This window comes from Phyllostomus hastatus, unplaced genomic scaffold, assembly GCF_019186645.2.
Source record: "Phyllostomus hastatus isolate PE091 unplaced genomic scaffold, TTU_PhHast_1.1 phas_scaffold_1674, whole genome shotgun sequence".
NCBI classification, from domain to species: Eukaryota; Metazoa; Chordata; class Mammalia; order Chiroptera; family Phyllostomidae; genus Phyllostomus; species Phyllostomus hastatus.
Window position 1 is genome coordinate 4,328,304 of NW_025334011.1, and position 25,312 is coordinate 4,353,615.

At 36.2% G+C, this 25,312-nt stretch overlaps 1 protein-coding gene across 4 annotated transcripts in view; it reads left to right on the forward strand.

Moving 5' to 3' along the window:
* The window catches only part of USO1 (USO1 vesicle transport factor), a 69,076-nt gene extending 48,903 nt beyond the window's left edge, over nt 1–20,173 (forward strand). For 2 of the 4 annotated variants that reach the window (XM_045858258.1, XM_045858259.1), the window contains 15 exons: nt 1,339–1,427; nt 1,753–1,907; nt 2,325–2,536; nt 3,976–3,996; nt 8,797–8,907; nt 9,226–9,344; nt 9,478–9,659; nt 9,924–10,045; nt 12,720–12,858; nt 13,965–14,128; nt 14,816–14,896; nt 15,648–15,746; nt 17,353–17,460; nt 18,445–18,660; nt 19,156–20,173. In XM_045858258.1, coding sequence (XP_045714214.1) covers nt 1,339–1,427; nt 1,753–1,907; nt 2,325–2,536; nt 3,976–3,996; nt 8,797–8,907; nt 9,226–9,344; nt 9,478–9,659; nt 9,924–10,045; nt 12,720–12,858; nt 13,965–14,128; nt 14,816–14,896; nt 15,648–15,746; nt 17,353–17,460; nt 18,445–18,660; nt 19,156–19,242 — 1,905 coding nt within the window. In that variant the 3' untranslated portion in view covers nt 19,243–20,173. The remainder of the gene's footprint in view (nt 1–1,338; nt 1,428–1,752; nt 1,908–2,324; nt 2,537–3,975; nt 3,997–8,796; nt 8,908–9,225; nt 9,345–9,477; nt 9,660–9,923; nt 10,046–12,719; nt 12,859–13,964; nt 14,129–14,815; nt 14,897–15,647; nt 15,747–17,352; nt 17,461–18,444; nt 18,661–19,155) is intronic. The other 2 variants (XM_045858260.1, XM_045858261.1) reach the window with 1 other exon arrangement.
* Nucleotides 20,174–25,312: the final 5,139 nt, after the last annotated feature.

Consider the following 25,312-nt stretch of genomic DNA (forward strand, 5'->3'; position numbering starts at 1 on the left):
AATCAGTGTTTACAGTTTTACAACTATATTAATACTGTTCCTAGGTAAGCCAAACAGGGCCCTATATCTTTTTTTAATATCCCTTTCTCAAGTCTGTGTTATAGTAGTGTTTTTTTATTATTGATTTTCTGTGTATCTATGCATATTAATACTATGATATGCTTACTGCATCCTTCCCTATCCCAGACCTTTTTCTGGAAACCTTCCACCATCCTGCTCCAATATGGACTGGTTGTTCTCTACTTGTGCCGCATGGCTTTTGTCCTGGACTTTCATTCACCATTCCTCCTAGGATTTCCTTTACCCCTCTCTTGACTTGGATTCTTGTCTTCTTCCCTCCCCCTTGTTTCTTTATCTTATTTTACTTAACTTCCTGAAAAGAGGCAAATGGCAAGAGAATATGCTTTTAGCTCTTTAATGTTACTCCTCTACCTACAGAGTTAATCTGAAGTGTGGCTAGGTGTGGAATTCAGAGTTGGAAATGACATTCTCAACTTGCAGAATGGTATTCCAGTGTCGCTGCAGTCCGAAGCCATTTTGAATCTTAATCCTTTTATATAACCTGCTTTTTCTCTCACACTTCTGGGATTTTTATTTCTGGTTTTCTGAAATTTACTGATGATGTGCTGTAATGTAGACCTTTTCTTCCTCCAGTTATTTCAAAGGGTACTCACTGGGCCCTTTCAAGCAGAGATATGCCATTCAGTTCTCAGGATGTTCTTTATATTTCTTTTTTTTTTTTTCAAAGATTTTATTTATTTATTTTTAGAGAGGGAAGGGAGGGAGAAAGAGAGCGAGAGAGAGAAACATCAATGTGCTGTTGCTGGGGGTCATGGCCTCTAACCCATGCATGTACCCTGACTGGGAATCAAGCGTGCAACACTTTGGTTCGCAGCCCGCGCTCAAAATCCACTGAGCTACGCCAGCCAGGGCTTATATTTCTTGATAATTTCCTCTCTTCTCTTCTGTTTTTGTAACTCTATTAATAGACTGTTGGACTTTCTGGATCTAGTTTGGTTTTTTGTTCTATTGGAGATTTTTTGATTTTTAAAGCATTCGTTTCTTGTTTTGTAGAAACAGATTCTCTTAGAGGATGTTATGAATTTTAGTTTTTTGAGATTTTGAATGTGTATGACAAAGTGTTACCTTTAGAGGCCTACACTTAAGTTTTAAAAATATAATCTCAAGAAATAATTACAAGATTTTATGTTGTCACTGATTTTTTTGTGCCTGAATTTTGGCATTGAAAAGCAAAAAGCAGAGATGAACAGTTTCTTCTTTGGAAAACAAGTTTCCTTCCTTGACTTACTTTCTCTAAACTGTTTTCCCCTTTAATAGACCATTAACACTGTATCAGAAGTTATTCGAGGCTGCCAAGTAAACCAAGACTACTTTGCTTCTGTAAACGCACCCTCCAACCCACCAAGGTAGGAAAATGGAAATGCTGAGATTCTGCTGAGGAAATAAAAATTTACTTTGGGTTTTTAGTGTGTCATTGATAAATATATCTCATGTGTGTGTGTGTGTGTGTGTATAACTTATTCTTTTAAGAAATTGTGTGTGTTGAAGCTAGAAAGTATCTGATAAGATAAATATGTTGGTACTTTAAAAGAGTGGTCTTTGATATGTACGCATTACTTAACTTGCTGGTGTTCTGGTTATGGTTTTTCCATCAACAAAAATGACTAGTGACTGATTTGTGCACTTGGATTGCAATATTTCTTTCTGTTCTTTTCTTTTTAAATGCAACAGACCGGCAATTGTAGTACTTCTCATGTCCATGGTTAATGAAAGACAGCCATTTGTATTGCGCTGTGCTGTTCTCTATTGTTTCCAGTGTTTCTTATATAAAAACCAAAAAGGACAAGGAGAAATCGTGTCAACGCTTCTACCTTCCACCATTGATGGTAAATAATTTCGTTCTAATTCCTGTTTTAAAAAGTAAATAATGGTCTTTCCAGCTTTTAATGATAAACTGTATTGTAAATGACGAAAGACCCTGGGTATAGTAGTATATTTAAAATATGGCATTTCCTTGAATTTGCTTTAAAAATGTAGTGGATAATTAAGGTAGACATTTTCTGAAATACTACCGCTATCGATTTGATGCCTAAAGTGTTTTGATATTTCTTTGTTCTGCTACTTTTCTTCCAAGGTCTTTTCTGTCATCTTCCATTTTTGTTTTGAAAGGCAGACTTTCAAAAATGTTACTTAATATTACTAATTAACAAATTTTTAGATTGGTATTTTACACTATTTTTCTATGTGTGGAAAACAGCATAATAAATTTTTCTGTTGTTATCATCTGCCTGCCCTCTTTGTAGCAACAGGTAATTCAGTTTCGGCCGGTCAGTTATTGTGTGGAGGTTTGTTTTCTACTGATTCACTTTCAAACTGGTGTGCGGCTGTGGCCCTTGCCCATGCTCTGCAAGAAAATTCCACCCAGAAAGAACAGTTGCTCAGGGTCCAGCTTGCTACAAGCATCGGCAACCCCCCGGTCTCTTTACTGCAGCAGTGCACCAACATCCTTTCACAGGTAAAATAGCCAGTGAGGCTTCTCTGGGGGCGGGGTGGGGGGTCAGGGGGGAGAGGCTTGGCTATAGCACATTTTGATGCCAGTGATGTAAGAATTTAAGAGTATTCTTAATAGATGCGATGGGCAAGGAAAGAGGCAAGGACTTACCTGCTTATTAGCTCATTGTAACCAGAAACAGGTTTGTGGAGAAAAAGTAATATTTTTCCAAGAATGGTTTTGCCAGATAGTTAATAAGGTCTTCATCCTGATGGAAACACATATTCTAGGCAGAATGATATTTATTGTTTTTGTTTTCTTTTTAAATTATCCAGAGTGTTCTTTCATGTCATTTTCTTTCTCTGCTCAGTAGCTTAATTCAGGTCAGTTTAAGAGAGGGAATAGAATAAAGTGGTTCATAGCTATGTATCTCCCTCTTTCTCTTCCCAGAGCAACTGATCTTCCTTTCAGGAAACAGATAGAATAACCTGTTCAGTGCTTACGTAGTTAACCTGTACACCTCTTGATGTAGGTGAGCTCTCAAATTCTCAAAACCCCAAGGCATATAATTTACCTAGTAAGACAGAGAAAACCATAATTAAAAATGTTTGCAATTTTTTAGACTACTGATAAGAACAGTAGTCTTGAAGAATGGATGCTAAGGCATTTAGGAATATCACTTACTATTGGATGATTTGCCCACACATGCCAGCATTGCCATTGAACAATTCAAGTTCATGCTTTAGCAACAGCATAAAGACATCAACACTCAGAGTCACTTGGGGGGAGGAAAAATGTGGGTAAGTCTAAATTGTTCTACCCACTGGAATTGTCTGACCCCCCCCCTTTATAATAATGCGCCATATCCTTAGTTTTTAATTTTGCTGCATTTATGGAATCTTTCATTGTTAGCTTTAAAGAAATGTCAGTGCCATTCATAGGAAGTGATAAATGAAATCTTAAAAATTAACTATAAATGAAAAGGGACTTGAGAACTTCCTTTGTTGTTAAAATTGGTTTACTTCAGTTGAAAGTTTATCTTTGATTTATCATTTATGTCTTACTGTTTTAAAAACTTATCCAAAAATATTCATATTTTTACTTATTTAATAGTTGGTATTTTTATGTTTCTATCCGTTGAAAATAGCTTTTCTTAAGCCAACCAGTAACTAACTGTCTAACTACCATCACTACAGACTTTGCTCTAATATTGTAATTACAATTAATACATAATGAGAGATCCTCAAGATAGTTGTGTCTTCCCACTCTTAGTAATCATGGTGCTAGAAAATATTCTTTCTCCCTTCAAATATACATGCATTGTTATGTAATAAAAGATTAGAACTGTCCTGTCCCAAATTGTTGGCTTGGGTTTGTAGAGACTGTATTTGAGGAGTTTTTCTAGATTTAAATTTTTCTAAAGCAGTAATATTTATGAATAATGTTTAATGTATAATTTGCAGGGTGATAAGATCGACAGACGGGTATGTATAGCTTGTGTCAACTTAGGCCTTTTCCTCTTACAGCAAAGCTTTTCTTGTCTTGGGTTTGCTGACTGGTTTTTTAACTGCTTGTTTGAAGTTATATTCTACTCACACTTTTATGTGCCAGCAAGTTGATCTCTGTCATAAGTGCTCTCCAGTTTTTCTCCTTGGGACACTGTGGTGGTTTTCTAAGAACCGTGGGAATGACAGTCTGAAGCTCTGCTGTGCTTCCTCCAGGGGTGCTTCCACTTTGAGGAATTCCTTGGTTTTGGCTTTTCGGTGTTTCTGTTTTTTCACCCAAGCTGGCTTCTTTATTTCCCCTAAAACCATTTCAAAGATAGTAAAATTTAGGATTAAGAATTTTCCCTTTAGTTGATCAGTATATGAAAAAATGTGATGGTTTCTATATTAACTAGATTACTGAAAATGTACAATAGTAAGTATAATTTTGTAATTTGAAAGATTTTAAATTTAATGTTATGGCTTATTCTGGCTATAACTCATATACTACAACTACCATTGGGGATTAGTTTTTGATGGGGGGAGAGTATGATTCGTTGGTTTTGATTTGTTTTGTTTGTGGCATGGACCTTAATGTCCATGTTTGCGCATGTGTTCATTTGTGGTGTGGGTAGTAATAACAGGTTCTGTTGGGAATGTTATCTTTGTGTGAGCATGATTTAACACATGTTAATAACTCACACAGACATATTTGGCCTGCAGAATCTTTGATATTAGGTAAAGTATTTTATAAGTATACATATCAGTCATTTAAGAGGGAATTTTTTTGTAGGTATACTTTATACACAGTAAAATAGAGATCTTAAGTTTTCAATCTGATGATTTTTGGTGGTTGAATATATCTCAAAACACCCAAGGGCAGCAAGGTATATAATATATTCCTAGTCCCAGATATTTCCTTCATACCCCTTTCCTATTAATTCTCTTATCTCCAGAGGCCACCACTAGAAAATGAATCTTATGGTAGTACTATAGAATGTCATTTTAATACTTTAACACTAGAAGTTTAAAATGTTGGCTTTTCGCATTTTTTATAAAGAATAGAAAAATACTAAACTTGAAACTCACAAAGTAGGAATAAGAGATATTTTTATTTAAATATAATAGAAAATATAATAAGAGAAACATAATAGCTTATGTTAAAAATAAGATGATTCAGCTTGAATTCTTTTGTTTGTGGTTCTCTTCCATCAAGTAAAATACATGATTTCTAATAACTCAACCCTCAGATGCCCTGAAATTATAATAATTTCAGCATCCATTTGTTCTTCCAGAGATACTCAATGGTTCCTACACTCTGGGGGCCTAGGAAGAGATATGTATTTTTTTCTTGACTTAAACATATCAACAAACATACAAATATGTAAACATTAACAAAATTAGTCATTTTAATCAGAAAGTGGGGTAGGGCTTTCTTTTAGTTGTTCTAGGTGTTTATCTTGTAAAGGATCCATCAAATGATTAGAGAGCAATGACATAAACTATTTTGATAGCTTTTAATGCCCATTTTCTGATTTTGTTTTGAAGGAGTAAAGCAACTTGAACAGAATTTTGTTGGATTGATCTCATTTTTAACATTTTATGATGGTATACTGGACAAATACTATAGCATTTTTGCATTCATTAATTGTTTATTTTTCTTACCATTTTGAAAAATTTATAAGAGTAGACCGTAGAAAAAGAATAATGTTCCTCATTCTACTACCCAAAAATAACTGTTGGTAAAATTTCAGTTATTACCCTTATTCAAGGATATAGAATAGAAGTAGAAGTAAGGTTTAAAGGCTATTGAGGAGTTTTAGAACCAGGATATAAATCCTGGTATCCTCTTAATGAGATCATTTAATCCAAATGCCTCTGTTTACCAAGTGAGGAAATTGGGGCCCAGCCCACATAGCATATTGAACTTGTGCAAGGTAGGACAGTAGATTTGGTACTTTAAATTCCCAACCAAATGTCCTTTTTACTGATACCATACTGCCATACTTATAAGTAAACTTTAGTCCTTTACAGATATGTGTATGTCCCTTTGAAATGGGTAATACATGGTTTAGAAATCAAAATGATATAAAAAGTTATACAATAAGAAGTCTTGGACCCAACCTCTGTTCTAGTTCCCCACTTCCTGTTATTCAAATGACAGGAAGTGGGGAACTAGAACCTTTTGCCAGGTAAAGGGCATTTCTTCCATACTCTTCAAGTGCTTTTTATGCATACACACTGTTCTTCACCTTGTTTTTTTTTCACTTAGTGCCATTTTGCACTTCTACTAGCTAAGTGAAATAAGACTGCAGCATGCTGGATTATCTGTTTCCCCAGCGTCAACAATGTATTGTTACACGTATACTTTTGTTAGTCTGATGAGAGGTGGAAAATGTTATCTCACTGAGTTGTAATTTTTATTTCTCTTACTAAAAGGTCGAATCGCTTTCTCTATGTTTACAAACCAATTGAAGTTTTTCCATGAACTCTCCTTACTTAATAGTTCATCTGCCCATTTTTCTATTGGGTTGTCAATCATTTATGGTTTATAGGAACTCATATTAAGGAATTGAACCCTTGTCTGTGATAACTTACAAATATATTTTTCCTGAAATGTCATTTTTCTTTTGACCTTGGCATTTTGTTTGGATTATTTTTTGTATCACTTTTTTTATTGCTTCTACATTTCAAGTCATTTTAGAAAGGCCTTTCCTACTTCAAGATTTTAAGAAATTTGCCCATATTTTTATCTTTACGGTTTAATTTGGTATTTAAATCTTTGTTCTATTTTCCTTGTTAAATTATATGAGATATGGATCCTCTAATCTTTTTTAGATAGCTATCTAGTCATCCCAACATTGTATTAAATCCGTTTGTAACCCACTGATGGTTATATGCTGACTGTATTCATGAGTTAGTATCACCTCATTGCTCTTTTTCATTGTTTTACAGTTTCTCTGGTTATTCTTGCTTGTTTACTTTTCTATATGAACTTGAGAACTAGGTTGGTTAGTTCCAGATAAAAAAATCTGTTGATATTTTTATTTGGGTTGCATTAATTTTATAAATTTTACTATTTTTCCTTTTTAATTTTTAAAATGTTATTAATTTTATAAATTAGTATAGAATGAAAGTCTTCATGGTCTTGAGTTTTTCTACCTGAACTTGGTTTCTTTCTATTGATTTATGTCTACTTTTGTGCTCCTTAGGAGTGTTTTTAAATTTTCCTAGTTTAAGTTTTATGTAATTTTGATTAGACTCATTCTTGTGTACTTTATGTTCTTTTGTTGTTCCATTCTCTCTTCTAATTAGTTCTAACTAGTTATGTTTGACTTTGCTCTTCTTATCCTTCAGTTAGACCCCTAATGGCATACTTCTAGAAAATCCAAATAAAAACCTAATTCCACCTTTATTTACTCAGACGTCAGCCAGTGATTTGACAGGATGCCTTGTTGTATGTACAATGTGGGTATATTTGGCACTACAAATAGTTTTTCAAGTTTTATGTAAAAACTTGAAAAAGTTTTATAGTTTTTCAATAGTTTTATGTAAAACCAGGGAAATCAATGAAGCATTTGCACTTATGACTTGAGTAATTACTTATGAGTTCTACAGAGCACACAGTCAATTGAGAATAAGGGTATATGTTTTAACTATTCAGTTTACTTGGGTAACATGAAGATATATTGTGGGCACAGTAATGATGTAGAGGCAAGAAAAATAATACATCATGTAAAAACTAAATCCATGCTAATTAATGCTCACTTGGCAAATCATTTGAAGAAGTATAATTTGAATTTGTTTAAATGTTAACTATACTTGAAAATAAATTATAGAAAGGCCAAGATATTGACATCAAGATTCATTAAATTAGAACAGTCTGGATGCCAGAAATTTTTCAAAACACAGTAATGGTTATTTTAAATTCATTCCTGTCTAGATCTTTGAATAATTGTGTTTGGGATATTTTATTCCTTAAATTACTCCCAAAGTAATACATTATTGGGCTCATTTACATTATTTTGTTTCATACAACTTTTTTTTCTTAATAAGGTTATATATAATACAGTGTGGGCTGTAACAATGTTATCAGCTAACAGAATATCCTCCAAAGGAGATATAAATGTGTTGTATCAAAATTTAGGAAAACAGTCTTGATGTACATTCTAGTGTTCAGTATTGTTTAATTATACTTGGCAGCAGTATAGTTAGTGATTTAGGGCACGTAGCTAACTACCTTAAATAAATCCTTTTCTCCATTATATTTGTGATTTTTTATTATCTGGCATGTTATCAGTAAGTTTGTAATATGGTTTATATATTTTTCTGTTAGAGAATATATTCTCCAGTGGAACTTGACTAAATAACTCAGGAGATTATTTCTTTGTAATTTTCTCAGTGATTTTTGAAGGAGGTAGAATTTGTTTTTATTAGAAACTTGTTTTTAACATTTTAATTGAAAATATCATAAATGTGCCAGGTAAATTAATTTTTTTGTAAAGTGATTTAGGATTGATAGATTTTTTTTTTAGCAGACCAGGCTTTTCCAGGTACTTTAGATAACCCGATGCATGCTCGTGAACATAAATCAGTTCTGATTTCTTACTACGATTCATTTTGGGAAGTACAGCACAGGGGGACATAAGAAAACACACTCGTTCATTTTTTAAAATCTGGATTTTTGACACATCTTTTATAAGATGTTAAATATCTTTTTATGCAAACAGGGAGGGACCTTAGGGCAACTTTAAATTTGAAAAAAGTAAAATGAGAGTTTTGCCAACTTATCTATTTCAGGGAAGCAAAATTCAGACAAGAGTTGGATTACTAATGTTGCTTTGTACCTGGCTAAGTAACTGTCCCATTGCTGTAACACATTTTCTTCACAATTCAGCCAATGTTCCATTTGTATCCTTTACCTTGTAGTAAGATACATGTAAGTATTACCCATTATTATTTTTATTTCTTCCTCTCAATTAGAGGTAGCTCTGTGGCCCAAATATTTGAATTTTCTTTATGTTTGTAACTGTTAAGGTAGTAATGGTGCTTGCTAAAGCTGTGTGTGTGTGTGTGTGTGTGTACACATACCATTCTTTGTGTTTTGCTTGCTAGGACTGTATATAGAATTTCTTATAGAAACTTCTACCTGAAATACATATGCAAATAATTATAAAATAAAGCATTGTAAATATTATGAACCATTAGCCTCCTTAACAAAGATTCCAGCTTACGGGACAAATTGCAGAAAATCTTGGAGAGGAAGAGCAGCTGGTCCAAGGCTTATGTGCCCTTCTGTTGGGCATTTCTATTTATTTCAATGATAACTCACTTGAGAGCTACATGAAGTAAGTAAGGGGGGAATGACCTGCTAATGCCATCATGAGAAAGTCATTTCTTTTTCTGCCAAAGTATAATGTAGACCAAGTTTTTATGTATTGTTTGATTTTCTTAAGCATCTCAATGTGCTTATCTCTGTAGAGAGAAACTAAAACAACTAATAGAGAAGAGGATTGGCAAAGAGAATTTCATAGAGAAACTAGGATTTATTAGCAAACATGAGTTGTATTCCAGAGCATCTCAGAAACCCCAGCCCAACTTTCCCAGTCCAGAATGCATGATATTTGATCATGAGTTTACAAAGCTGGTAAAAGAACTCGAAGGTAAGATAAGAACATTTATATTGGTATTCATTAGAAAGTACCTACAATTATATTGTATATGTGTATTCTGGACACATGCAGACTTTATGATAAGCCTAAAAGTAGGTTTTTTTCTTAGCTTTTGGTGTATAGACCATTGAAGGACTTTTGACCATTAATAAAATTGGAGAAATTATTTCTCATGAAAGTTAGGACATAAGTTTTTACTGCTTGTCTTAGTATTTAAATGTTCAAAATAAAATTTAAATAAGCTTTCTTTTGTAGGTGTGATAACTAAGGCTATTTATAAATCCAGTGAAGAGGATAAAAAAGAAGAAGAGGTGAAGAAAACATTAGAACAGCATGACAGTATTGTGACTCACTATAAAAATATGATTCGAGAGCAAGTACGTACTGATAAAATGTATACCTTCTCTGATATACTGATACTTTTCTACTTTAGGGAAGAATTTTTCCTGGCATTTCAAATGCAAGAGGATACAGAGAGTTAAACTCATTATTTTCCTAAATAATTCAAAAGCATCTGCCCTAGCCTGGTGGCTCAGCTGGTTGGAGCATCATCCCATGCACCAAAAGGCTGCGGGTTCGATCCCTGCTCGGGGTTCATACAGGAGGCAGCTAATTAGTGTTTCTCCCTCTCTTTCTCTCTCTCCACGCTCCCCAACTTCCTCTCTTCTAAAGTCAGTATTATGTTTTAAGCATTATGCAGTATGTTATAGATAAAGACATAAATCAGACATGTTTCTGTACCACAGTCTCATGGGTAGATAAACCTATAGATTATTACAACACATGGATTACAACATATTAAGTCTAGTGATAAAGATAATCAAAGCTGTATGGCAGCACTGAGAGGTGGCTTCAAGAAAACAGAGAAGTTGAGTCCTGAAACGATGACTTAGGAGTAAGCTAGGTGAAAGGCGAGAGAGGAAAGGGAGGAGGGGTACTCAGCTGGCTGGCACAAAGAGCACTTGGCGGCTCTACAAAGGAGCACTCTGAGAGGCCAGGTGACAGGGAGGGAGCCCACAGAGGAGGCGGCTGTGGTGTGCTAGGGGAGGGAGTTGGAGCACCGGTGACTATGATAGTGATGCTGGCTGCCAGATTTTGTTTACTCTGCTCTAGGTAATCACTGAGCACATTTGAAACACTTTCTCATTTATTTTTCACATCATCTGTACAAAGTAGTTAATATCTTCAGTTTAGAATAAATGAGGAATCTGAGACAGAATTTAACCTTGTCCAGGGTCACTCACTGGCTGGTGGAACAGAATTCAAATACATATGTCACTGGAGCTCTAAAGCTCATGCTTCGTGGAACAGAAGTGACCTGAGAAATGTGGAAAGTGAAGAAGATAAATTGGCAGGACTTGGTAATGATAGATGTGAGGGAGCATAAAGGGTCAAATACGATCCTTAGACTGCTGTCTTACACAACTGAATCGCTGATACTGAGTTGGATAGAACAGGAAAGGGAGCTGATTAGTAGAGTGGATGATTTTGAATTAAGTTGAAAATACATTTTCAAAATCAATTGACACTTTCCTTGCAGGATACCAGAGAAGCTCCACATTTGCTTTGTGCTGAACACCTTAAATCTTCCACTACATTCCTTAAAAATGTTTCTTCATTTTTTCTCTCATTTAATTCCTCATCGTGTTACCTTGATTGGAATCCTAGGAAGTGCTTACTGAAAAGAGAGTACCAATGGTGTTAAAATCCCAGCGTCATAAACACAGTGCACAAATGGCAGTTCACTGGGGACAGCCTTCCGCTGCTGCTGGCTGTGCGCAGCCTGAGCAGGTGTGGCAAGTGAGGGCTCAGGTGGAGCCCTCTAAGTGAGAAAGGCGCCATATTCTGTTCTTCCCCGGAGTCTGTATTGTTAAGTCTGAAATTGTGAGGAAGAATAAAAATAGTGTTATATTCAGCATTCAGTCTGAGTTTTTTCAGTTTATAAGCAAATCAGTAAATTAGAATCAGCTTTAAATGACCCAAATTTGAACTGTTAACCTTACCTGTGGTTATTGGGATTTTTCATCTATATCTTAGCACAAATATGGAGCCATTTCCAGATGGTGAAATGTAATGTCTTTAGAGCACTGGAAAATAAACACATGGAATGTGATGTTATATCCTACATGTGGGTCTCGTAGATATCGTGATTTGGAAGAAGAAAAAGTGATTTGACATAATTACTATAATGACTCTTCTTTATAAATTATTTTTAAAAATTCTCACCACTTAAAATGCTCCATTTAACAATTAGGCAACAAGCACAGGGAGCTATAAAGTGTATACACTCTGACATATGAGGATCCATCTTAAGGAAATTCTCCAAAATTCAGGACAATTATGTGGACAAACAATTATTGTGATAATATTTATCATTTAGAAAAATGGGAAGCAGCCTCACTGTTGCTTTGAATATAAATCATATTGCATCTACTGGTGAGATATTAAGTGAGCATTAAAAGTTATGAAAACTCTTAGTAGTATGGAGAAATTATGATTGAATAGTATGTAAATTAAAAGTTACAAAATGGTATATGGACTGATATGACAAGTTTAAAAACTTGTTTTGGAAAAAATTCAAAGAACATAAAAAAATAGATCAAATTTCAACTAGTTATATAAGGGTGGTGAGTTGGAAGCTCTCTTTTCAGTCTTCTAAATGTTCTATTACATGATTGTCTTTTAATGTGAAAAGTAATATAGATGCATATGTACACATACGTGTGCTCCCTTTCTTACATAGTTTGGTATAAATTTCTTAAAAGTTTTGATGGACCATAAAGTGGAGTTTTTCAGCATGATCCTCCCACTCCCCATGATTACAGTCAGGTTGCAGGATGTAGCATAGTGCTTATTAGAGGGATGTTACTTGGTTTTCTTGCACGTTAATTGGCCTTGGTGCATATATTGATGTCTAATTAATGAATGATTTTGGAAGTGTTGAGTACTTTAACACTCTGACTCAAAGTAATCTCTAATGTTTAACTTGTTCATCATCTTAATTCTTACAGGTATGAATTTACAACACTTGAATTATGTTTTGTTCCATAGGATCTGCAACTTGAGGAATTAAAGCAGCAGATTTCTACATTAAAATGTCAAAACGAACAGCTCCAAACAGCAGTCACACAGCAGGCATCTCAGATTCAGCAGCACAAGGATCAGTACAATCTTCTTAAAGTACAGCTAGGTGAGTGTGGCTGGCCATCGCTCTTGCAGTGTTTCCAAGAGCTGGGCAAAGTCAAGCAGATTATTCTTGTACACTAGCCTTAACTTAATCACTGTGACAAATGTGTGAATCAGGTTCACACATTTTGAAGTTCACCCTCCTTGCTACTTATTTGATTTTATCTGACCCATTGATTTTTCAACCTTCCTACACATTAGAATCTCCTGAGTTGTTTTTTTTTTAAATAGCACCAATACTTGTCAGATGGGTACTAAGTTTATCAGGGTGGTCACTTTGTACATTATGTAAATATCTAATCACTGTGTTGAATACCTGAAACTATTACAATATTATATGTCAGCTGTAATTAAAAAATAAAAAATATTGAATTAAAAAATAAATAAATAGTACCACCAAGATCCCACTGTGTTTGTGATTTAATTTGTCAGATTTGGGTCCAGGCCTCAGTAATTAGTTCAGTGTCCTCCCCAGGAGATTCTAATGTGTAGCCAGTTAATAATGACTGGTCTAACTTTTCAATTTCCTCATCTGCAAAACTGAGCTGATGATAACATCTGTGTCATCTGGGAATTAAATGAAATAATGTTAGTAAAATTCTAGTTCAGTTCCTGGCACATGAAAAGCTCAAATTTTCAAGTAGTATCACCCTATAGTGCTTATGGTTAGAATGAAAGCTATGTAGAAATATAGTTTATTTGTATCAAAGTGACTAAAATTTTCAGAAAAAAACATCTCTTCCTTTATTTATGACAATAATTTGTCAGTTATTTTAGTTCATAAAGAAAGCTATTCCTTTGGGGAGATTTCATTTTCTCTTATATTGATAGAATCAGAATTGAAACTACTGTAATTTTTAATCTTACATCACCAAACCAGTGTAGTCTTAATAAGATTATACTGTTTTTCCTCTCGGAAACTCTGAAAACATCATCAATTTCCTATTTTTATCAATACACTATTTTGCAAAAACGAAATACGATGATAAAAATGATGCCAAAGTAAATTAAGCAAATTATGTATTTATATTTATATCTGAATCTTCTAGTGCAAAAAATGACAAAACTTAGGTTTCACACTGGCTCTCCACATCTCTACCTGTCTGACAGGGAAAGACAGCCCGCATCACGGCTCTGCCAATGGCGGGGCCCAGGTGAACGGCATCCCGCCAGAAGAGATCGGCAGGCTGCGAGAAGAGATAGAAGAACTAAAAAGTAATCAGGAATTTTTACGAAGCCAACTGGCCGAAAAAGACTCTCTGATTGAAAATTTGGTAAGTAAGTGTTTAAAATTTTTAAATAAGAGCACTTAGAGTAATCCTCATTATCCTGCTTATTTATTTGTCTGGATCCTGTAAGTCAACATATCATATTAAGATTTTAGAATATGAGCTGTTGTCAGACTGTCCAAAGTTTCACTGCTTCCTAGCTAATTGAATTTAAGCAGTTAATCTCTTTAAATTTATATTCGTATCTATAAAATGGTGCTGATAATATCTTTTTCACTGTTGTGAGCATTAAATGAGATACTCTGTATAAAGCTCTTTCAATGCATGGAAATCACTCAGAAAATACTTGTTTGTATGCTGTTTCTCCATATGACATCAGATCAGTGTTTAGATTTAATAAATTATTTGTTATAAGTATAAATTTATTAACCATGGAAAAGTAGACAATATATGGTATCTTGAAATTTTATCAAAATTAAAATGTTGATATGAAATTTTTTGGTAAACATCTGTAAGATGTAGCGCATTCAAGGGTGAGCAAAGTAGGTTTACAAAGTTGTAATACAATAAATAGTAAATGACAATACAGGAGTAAACTCTTTTTCCAGTATTTACAACTGTAAACCTACTTTTGCCCACCCCTGTTTGTATGTAGTTAGTCTGTTTTGTTGTTTTTTTTTCTGTTTCTTTAGACTGAATTTATTTCACAGTTTGTTTCTATGCTGCTTGTAGAAATCTTCCCAAACATCCCGGGACACAAATGAAGCAACAGCTTCAGCTAGAGATTCTGAACAAACTGCAGAATTGAAACAGGTAATTTTCTAGCTTGGTTCACATTTTGTTTTGTCTTATTTTAATTGTAATAGAGTAACCACCTTTCAGTTCCAGTGATCTAGAACTGCTTTGTCAGGCGTAGGCAAAAACTGATAATGACAACAGCCACTGGAAAGTCCAAAAGCTGTTTTAATTATACAGTAATGGTATTTGAATTTTATTGTTTTTTAAATTTTTTAATGGTGTTCTTTTTAATAGACCTCAGCATCTCACCCAGATTATTTGTACATTATCAGTGAACTAACAGTTACAAAAAATATAAATATGTTTACAAGATGCAAATATGAAGATACAAAATCTTATGCCTAATATTCATACACTGTTGATCACGATAATTGCTTGGTTCAGTGTTTTGGATATTTAAACCTCTCTGTCCAGAAAAAATGTTGGTTTTTAGAACTGAAAAGAAAAAAAACAGGAGGTAAAATTGTTTGTACGTCATGTAGACAGACATTCCTTGACAAAATTAATGCTATTTATTAGCTCTGGCTGGCGTAGCTCAGTGGATTGAGCGCAGGCTGCAAACCAAAGTGTCGCAGGTTCGATTCCCAGTCAGGGTACATGCCTGGGTTGCAGGCCATGACCCCCAGCAACCGCACATTGATGTTTCTCTCTCTCTCTCTTTCTCCCTCCCTTCTTCCCTCTCTAAAAATAAATAAATAAAATCTTTAAAAAAAGGAAAAAAATTAATGCTATTTATGTTACAGTGCAACTGTTTTTTCTCTCTTAGGAACTGGCAACATTAAAGTCTCAGTTAAACTCAAAATCTGTGGAGATCACCAAACTACAGACAGAAAAACAGGAGCTGTTACAGAAAATAGAAGCATTTGTAAGTTAGTTAATGTTTTTTCTCTTGAAAAGTAGTAAACACAAGGTTGAGATGCAGTTTCTAAGCCACTGTGGAAAAGAAGCAGAATTATTAAAAGTACATTCCCTTTAGGTTACTCACTAGCCAGAGTCACATCGCCTTCTAGTCCACAGTGGTAGCCATGTTACAGACAGACTCACGAGGTCAGTTTAATCAGTTATTTACTGGTTTGTTTTGCTGGTATTTTGGATTTCATCTCGCCTCTGTACCCTTCAGTCTAAGTTAGCAGATTTACTGCTGGCATAAAATTGTCAGAAACCTTGTTGGCAACACATGCAGTGCACGGGGTCCGATCCGTCAGACAAGAAGGTCCTCCTGGGTCCTCCCTGGATAATCACATCTTTATCCCAGCTCCTGCTGAGGAGGGTGCCTGGATCCCTGAGTCCCACAGGCAGCTTCTTCCCCAGTGGTTGTCCGGCCACACCCGTGCTGTTCCACTAGAACATGCCTTGTTATTTATTGCAGTAGAGACAGGCTATGAATTTTCTGAACCTTCAAGTTCTGATTCCCTTTTGCTTAATTCCTTCTTCAATTTATTCCTCTCTCACATTTTATTGTAAGCAGCAAGGAGAAGCTAGGCCACACCTTTAACACTTTGTTTTGAAATCTGTTCGGCTAAATATCCAAGTTCATCACAAGTTTTACTTTCCACAAAACACTGGAACACTATTCAGCCAAGTTCTTTGCCACTTTATAACAAGAATTGCCCTTCCTCCCTTTTCCTCCTTTCTTTCTGAGACCTGAACCAAAAAAAACCCCACACATTTATCCTCCATATTTCTACCAACATTCTGTTTATCATGATAATTATTTTCTCTAAGACCACAGAAACTTTCTTTACAGCTCTCCTTGTTTCTTCCTGAGCCCTGGTCAGAATTGCCTTTAATGACCATATTTCTGCTAAGCAATTTAAAGCAATTTAGACTTCAAAGCAATTTAGGCTTTGGCTAACATGCACTTCAGAACTCTTCTAGCCTCTAGCAATTCTGAAGCCCTTTATACATTTTTAGATATTTGTTAGACCAGCACCTCACTTCCAGTATTTTCTAGGAAAACGGTGGGAAAAGACTGAAAAACTGCTTTAAGAAAAATTCCTATAGCACTTAAGAAAATACTTGGATGTCACCAATTAATGACATTCAGCTTCATGTCCCCACCTGTCTCTCTGAAATGATAGTGTCGACTAAACTTACAGGAATTTTATGAGGACAAGAGTTTGAAAAATATTCTCTGCTTATTAAATGCTATGTTATAGCTGCTTTAGAGCCATCTCGTTGATTGCTTTTCTGGTCTGACCTTGAGGTAGTATAACCCAGCCTTCCTCATCCTCTGATGAGAACTGCTGCCTATTATTCTTGTCTCAGCCTCTACTTTACTGAAAGGGACAGCTCACCTTTCTAGGGAGAGCACTTGATTCATGTAAATATGTAAGGGAGCTATATTTTCTGTCATTAGAAATAAAATGTCAAAATAGCAAGAAAATTAAATCACCTTTGGGAGTTCATAATGATCATAACTTTCAAGAAACTGTCCCCCCCAACCCCCACCCCCCAATTTCTGCTTTCAGTCACAATCAGTTCCTGTACCAGGAGAGAGTGAAACTGTAGTAGCTGCAAAAGCTACTGATGTAGAAGGAAGGCTGTCGGCATTATTACAAGAAACTAAAGAATTAAAGGTTGGTTTTGGTGAAGCTTTATTTACTGCATATTACGTGAAATGAACTCCAGGAAATTAGAGATTATTTCATTCAATTTCTCAAATCCTTAGATTTATGAAGAAATCTCTAAGGAGGTGTAATGTTATCTTACAGCCTCTCTATTCTGTTACTCAAGATAACACAAATGAAGATATTTTTAATGCCTTTTCAAATAATTGTGTTAAATATGTAAAATAAGAATATCAGAATGTACTTTGAAAGTAAAAATCATTGAAAATACTTTTCTTACCAATCTCTAATCACAATAAGAATAGGAATACAAGTTTGGCCAATACACAAGCCACATGAAGGCTTTCCACAGGACTAAGGAACACAGGCATGTTAAATCCTGCCAGCTTATTGAGTGGCAGAGGAATCAGAATAAATACCATGAGAAAAAGAATGAGGTAATACTAATTTTAAAAAAGGCATGAAGGAAAAAAATGAAAAAAGGAAGATAATGTGTGATTGTTTGTGCCTTTTGGCTTGTGGTCAAATAAGCCATTGATTTTATTTGAAAAGCTATTTTTTCCACTTTTAATTGTATGCATGAAGTTGGGATGAAAGTTTTTTTTAAACTTGTTCTAATTTTTATGCTAATCAGGCTTCTGTTTTGTGTTTTTATTCCTTTGATTATCTGAAACAGTATTATCTCTTGGGATTTTTTTGAAGAATAACTGATTAAAACTATTTTTTTTGGATGTTACACTCTTGTTTTTCACAATAACCACCTTTGACGTGTGGCCTAACATGCATTCTCATGTTCCTGCATGAGTGTGTGTGTGTGTGTGTGTGTGTGTGTGTGTGTGTGTGTGTGTTAAGCCCCTGTTCTCCCAGCCCGACCCCTAAACTCTTCAGATTGGACAAGCACAGTGATTTGTCAGAGAAAGAGCCAGTTTGTTAAAAACCCTAGGAGAGTGAATACTAATTTTAAATTAGTGATTTTCACCTTTCTTTTCCTAGAATGAAATCAAAGCTCTGTCTGAGGAGAGAACTGCTATTAAAGAGCAGCTGGACTCATCCAATAGTACCATTGTCATTTTACAAAATGAGAAAAACCAGCTCGAGGTGAACATCACAGATTCTAAAAAAGAGCAAGATGATCTCCTGGTGCTGTTGGCTGATCAGGATCAGAAAATACTGTCATTGAAGCATAAACTCAAGGAACTTGGTCATCCAGTAAGATTGAAATGTTTCCAAAAATGTTATATATTATGTTTCTTTATAACACATTTTTAAAAATTATACTGTACCTTGAAATGTTGTACCCATATATCTAGACTACAGGCATAGATGTGTTAGGTGCATGAATTCAGTATCGCCTACACAGTTTCTAGCATTTGTTTGTTAACTGTTCTCTTTTGGGCTTTGAGCCTAGAAAGGGAATTGATTTGATTGTTTCTGGGACAACAAGACTCTCACCACCCAGACGTGCCATTCTATTTTGACATGTTTGGTTCAGGTGAGAGTTACGGCCATCTGTCAGCAAATCAACCTGTATATCTCGTCTCATATTAAAAATGACAGGGAGCCTTAAGCATTAAATCGAGGAAATCAGATGGCATGTAATCTAGTATAATTGCTGGAATAAAGAATTTATCTATAGATATGTTACTATGTATTGAATGTGAAGTAAACAAGCTTCATAATGTTAAATGTGTATTTTCCCATTAGGATGAAGAAGAGGATGAACTTGAATCTATAGACCAAGATGATGAGGATGACGAAGATGAAGTTGATAACAACCAGGGTGATAACTAGCTTTAAAATCTCTAGGAATGATAGAGATCATATGGTAACTTGGAACATGGAGTCTTAAGACAGTGCTTTGGTTTGCCTCCACAGAAAATAAAACTTAAACCAAGTGGAAAAACATTTACTGATAAGACTATTGATGTATTTTTTAAATAATGCCACCATGTTGGAAACCCTTCAAACTCCAAACTTTATGCAAAACACACATCTTTTATTAAAATTCATCTAAGCTGTCCCAAAGTAGAATTTTAAAAGAGCTTCAGACACCAAAAATACACCATTTTATGGCATGTGGTGGCAGTGCTATTTGCCTTAGTTCATTGGTTGTTTACATAAGTTCTGTCTTTGTATATTATTTTCACTTTCCAGAATTTGTGACTTTAAGTACTAACACATTTGATTGAATGTGTATTGGAATCACTGTTTCTAAACTCAGTATTGGAGTTCTTAGCTAATGATTTCCTTTTAAAGAAATGAAGTTACTCAAAGGCAAGAAAGATAGCATGGGCAGGAGATGAGGGGGGTCGCGTGTCTCACCAGCCCTCGGTGCGGGGCTGCTCCCGAGACGAGTGCCTGCCTCCTGACAGGGCCGCACCCCGAACCCCAGCAAAGAAGCAGGACGCTGACAGGGTCTGGAAGGCAGCTTCTGAGAATCTTTTGCAACAGTGTATTAGCATGTGGTTGGTTTTGGTTCTAAGCTAAACGTTAAAACAAATTACAAGTTAACCACTTATACAACTCAGATTTAGGATTGTTGTTTGATTATTGTAAAGCATATTATGTTCCTAGTTAAAAAGACCGAAACCATGATTTATATAATTTATTGGCATTTTTGCTGAATAAGTTTAAGTCAGATAATAGATTTTTAAAAAGCAAATGAAGCAATGTGTCAAAATTTAATGTTTTCATAATAAAAATAGATATTATGTTCACTTAATTCTTGGTCATGATTTCCTTTTTTTAGATTTTGAGAGAAATATTTTTAATAAAAGATAAGGCAAGTGGAAGTGGTGTTCTTCTCTAACTAAAAGTACGTTACTGTTCCTGAATGGTAAAAGCAGTCTGATTCAGAACTAATGATTAGGATTCCCTAAGGTCGGAGGGGGCTCACTGGAGCAGAAGTAGAGGAGGATGGAGAAGGGGTTAGATGTTTCTGAGTGGAGCGTCGGAGTGCTTCGCAGTGATTTTCCTTTAAACAAGTAGGTTTACTTAAAGGCAAGGCAGCAAGAGTTGGAAGTCAATATAGATCATCTGCCTCCTGGCTTCAGGAATCATTTGAGTGGTCCACGGAGGGACACCAGCTTTTGAAAGACACATCTAGAAAGAGGAAATGGCTCTGTGTTACCAAGCACTTGTGAACTCAGCATCGTGCCCTTGTCCCCTCTCACCGCCATCACCGCCGTCCTGAGTTCCTTGTCACCAGAGAACCACATGACTATTACTGGAGCAGCTTAGACACTGTGACATCTTGCTAAAGTTGACACCACATAGTAAACAACTAGTTAGTGACTTCATCTCAGGCAAGTATTATAAAGATAAAGGAAAGTGAATTAGGAGTTCAGAATGAGGCTTCCACAGATAATGGGGTACCAAAGATCTTCAGAAAGAAACACTTGCAAAATCAGCAATATTTTGTCAAAGCTCAGTCACTCAGGCTGGCCTGGAGCAGAGAAGCATGAGGAGGCCTCAAAGCTGCACAATCCAGCCCGCAGCCCGAATGGACATCTTTCTCACCATAGCCATAGATTTTTGCCTGGGTTGCTCTGGAGCCTCCTAAACCCGGCTCTCTCTGCCTCCAGTCAGGTTGTTGCCTGTCTACCACACTCTCCCACCAGCCATCATATTCACCACAAAAGGTTTTCTAAAATGCAAATAGGAGAAGAGGATGCAGTTGCCTGCTGTTTGAAGTCCTTAGCCAGGTACATTAAGGCCCTTAGTGGTCTGCTGCTCTCTAGCTTTATCTCCCCAAATACTTGCTGTTATGGCGTATATTCTGCTTTTTCAACCCTCCCTTTGCTTTTACACATGCTCTTTCCTCCACCCATTTGTCAGCCTTTTCATTAAAGGCTCTTTTTCCACGTGTAAAGAGCTTCAACAGGGGAACAGTCATTGTAAAGCATAAAACATACTTTATGATTTGAAATTTTATTCAGGAGTAGTTTATACCTCTAGCACCTCTAGAAGCATCACCCAGAATTACTATAAAAGGTAATTACTATAGCAGCTCACATTTTAAAGGTTACTAGTCTGAAATTATGCTCATTAAAAAACTCTTTAAGTTCAGGAATTTTGTTGCAGCCAGGTAAGGGCCCATGAGGCTCATCTGCACTGTAGCAGTAAAATTAGTTCATCCCGTGAATATCGAGTGTGTGAGATGCTGGGCACTGCTGTGGATAGACACTGGGGAGATGGTGGTGAATAAGACAAGTCCCTTTTCCAAATGGCATTGTGGAAGAGGAAATAAGTACAGAAGACAATGTCAGGTGCTATGTAGCTTCTGGGAAAGTGCTTGCATTTTATTCTGAGCTTGATGAGAACAGAGGAGTGGTTAGATCTGATTTCTGTTTCATAGATTATTCTCTCTGCTATGTTGAGAATAGTCTAAGGGGAGGAGTCTATTGCCGCCATCTAAGCAAAAGCAGATGTGGTTGCCCTACATGGTAGGGGTAGAGATGTCTGAAGTGGTAGGGTTTGGGGTATACTTTACAGGTGGAACTGAGAGGACTTGATGAGTTGCATGTGTCTGGGAAGTGGAGGAACGAGAGGTCAAGAGTAACTCCTGGGGAAGGGGCTTCCCATTTTGCTGAGTTGAAGGAGACAGGAGCAGGTTTGGGGTGGTGACCTGGAGTTGTGGTTTTAGGCTTGCTAACTCTGAGGCCCATAGATACATTCACACACATAGATTTGTACAGTAGGCAGATATATATAGAAATTTGGAGCCCTGACCAGTGTGGCTCGGTTGGGCATTGTCCCCCAAAACGAAAGGTCAAGGGTTCGATCCCCGGTCAGGGCACTTATCTGGGTTGTGGCTTCAGTACCTGGTCAGGGAGGGTACAAGAGGCAACTGATCGATGCTCCTAGTGTCAGTGTTTCTTTACTCCCTCTCTTCCCCTCTCTCTAAAAATAAAAATCTTTTCAGGAAAAAAGAAGAAATTTGGAGCTCATTTGGGGCTGGAAAATATGGTACTTAAATCTATCCAGCAGGATAAGTTCTTATTGGGAGTGAATGGAGAGAAAAGGCAGCCAAGAACTGAGCCTTTGGGCAAACTCAGTTTAGTGGTGGGGAGGGAATCTTAAGTAATAAATGAACAGTGAAATAATCTTACCCCCAGAGCAACCTTGAGCCTTGGAATTAATTGGAAAACTGAGAAAGCAATGATCTTTGCACTGATTTTGCTACTGCAATTTTGGAAAATGAAAACTGTTTTCAAAATTGCTTGAATGAAACATTGATGCAGAATAGTTCTTTACCAGTGAATCTAATTAAATGATTTTTGAGAAATCTGCCCTGCTGACCAAATAGTAGATAAGTATTTGAAGAAAATGTTCATTTATAGTTACACATATCATTTGAAACATTTTTCAATGCAAATTGTTTTATCAAATTGCACCTTTTGTGAATTAGTGATGCTTCTCTGTGAAACTCTAAAGAGAAGTTGTTCTTGCCATTTCATATGTTTACAACTTAGAAACTTTAGGAGTTTCTATAACCTTTCAAAATGAAAATTGAGCCAAAAGGAAAACATTAAGGTGTGACATGATCTACCTTAAAATGTGGTTTCCCTTCCTGCAAAATAACTCATTTTGTCTACGCAGGTCTTTTTCCATATTCACTCTAAGCAACTGTAACTACTTTTAGTTTCAAAAAGCTTTGAACATCAATCTTGCTACAATTATACATTGCTTTTCATTTTGCTCATTACAAAAACATGAGACCACTTTGTAATTATATTTTTCCACCTATGAGAATGTAAACACATGAGTCTTTAATACCTGGTTTACTAGTCTTTTTCCAGCTCTGGCTTTTAATTCTAGATTTATCGAAATAAATTTATTCTCTGAAGCTAGTGGGTTATCTGTAGTAATAAGGCTTACCATTTTGTGGATCTTTAAGGTTTTCACCTCTCTGTGACATTTCATGCTCCTAATAACCTCATAAAACAGCTTGTTCTTGACCCCAAGTGAGGTTGCGTGAAGTGCATAAGACAAAAAAGTAGGCAACTGTCTTGCAGCACGAGAAGGTTAACATGTTCAAAAATATGATGAGATGAATAAATCCTTCAGTTTTACTTAGGTTCCTCTACTGCCTTACAAATTACCTCAAATTTAGAGGCTTAAAATAGTGCACATTTATTACCTCACAGTTTCTGTGGGTCAGGAGTCAGGGCACAGCTTAGCTAGGCTCTCTGCTCTTGGTACTGAGCCGGCAGTTAAGGTGTCAGCCAGGTGGTGTTTTCACCTGCAGGCTCCACTGGGGGAAAACCTGCCAGAGTCCAGCTCCAGTAGGTCCAGGGATTCCCAGTGGATGGACGGCGTCGGCGAAGGAATGACACAAGAGGTGCAGTTTCAAGCTCAACAGCCAGGCATCTCTGCTTGGGCTCTTGAGTTTTTATTTTTATACAGTTGGGTGTGTACATGTGGCATATGTGAAAGCAATTTAAAAAATGAGGTTTTCAAGGCATATTTGCTTTATCATTATTCTTCAGAAAATAGGAAGCATCTGTCTATTGCATATTATTGTATAAGCTTTTAGCTCCTAATCTTTGTAATTAATCAGTAACACATTTTACCACATTATATAACATCTTAATTTCTTAAAGCTTAACTTAATTTTAATTTATATATTCTAAAGTTGCAAGCTGGCACGTAGCTGGGCATGGGACTGTTTTAGCTCACTGGCAAAGGCCATGCCGAAGGCTTTCATGGTCAATGTGGTTAGTATCTGTCTCTCACTTCTCACTTCAGCGCCAGAACTCTGTCATCTTGTGCAAGTAATAATCTTTGTTTTGCTCAGTCCATTTGGCTGCCTGCCATCTACCTTGGTGTTGATGTATTTTTATTATTTGTTTCCATCTTTGATGTCTGACTTTTTAAGCAATAAACACCATGGGGGTCCTGATCACTTAAGCATTTCATAGAAGGGGAGTGTATAATAATCTTTAAAATATCCATTTATATTTACCCATCATGTCTCTTTATGATAGATTCTGGTATAGGGTAAAGGGGGATCAGTGGGCCTAAAAGTTCGAGGGGGAACAGACCATGGATACTGGTACTATGCTAACCAAATGTGTTTTTTGAATCTATGTCTAGCTCCCGGAACCCTGGTTTCAAGGAATTGTGTAATAAGGGTGGGTGTAGGGGCTTTTGTAGGGAGTAATCCTAGGAGTTTTGTCCATTCCCATTCTTTGAACTCTCTAACCCACTTAGGAGGACACTCTGGTGGAGAGTCACTCTCCAATGAGCTGTAATTTTCTTGCTTACTTCCAAAGAACTGTATTTCTTCTGTGGAACTGCCATTTGTCCCAGTCCCATGGTAAATCACATGGACCCTAAGCACAGGTAGTAACACAATGATTAAGCAGAGGAGTGCCAAGTACTTTCCCCCGCCGTGTCTGCTGTGCAGACATGCGGCTCCCTCTGTGACTGTCAGACAGCAGGGCTGGGTTGGCTCTCGGCAAAAACCAGCTTCCAAAGCTCCTCCCGGTATTGGTAGAATTCATTTCCTTAGGGCTGGAGGACTAAGGTCTTCAATGCCTTGCTGGCAGTTGGCTGAAGTCTGTCCTCAGCAGGTAGTGGACCCCCTAGTTGTTTGCTGGCTGGGCCCCTTCATTTACTTCATCAAGCCAGGCCCCACTGGGAAATGGTGTGTGTTCTTTTAAGCCACTGAGTTTTGGGATAATTTATTGTGCAGCCATTCACATGGTTTGATACGTAGTATTTACTTAATTCCTTTTCCTTTCTCATGTCTCTTCCAATTTTGGTACTTTCTACCATTGCGAATTTCTGCCTATGTATTGAGATGCAATCTATTTTCCTGTGGCTCTCTGTTTATTGACCACAGTTTGAGTGTTGA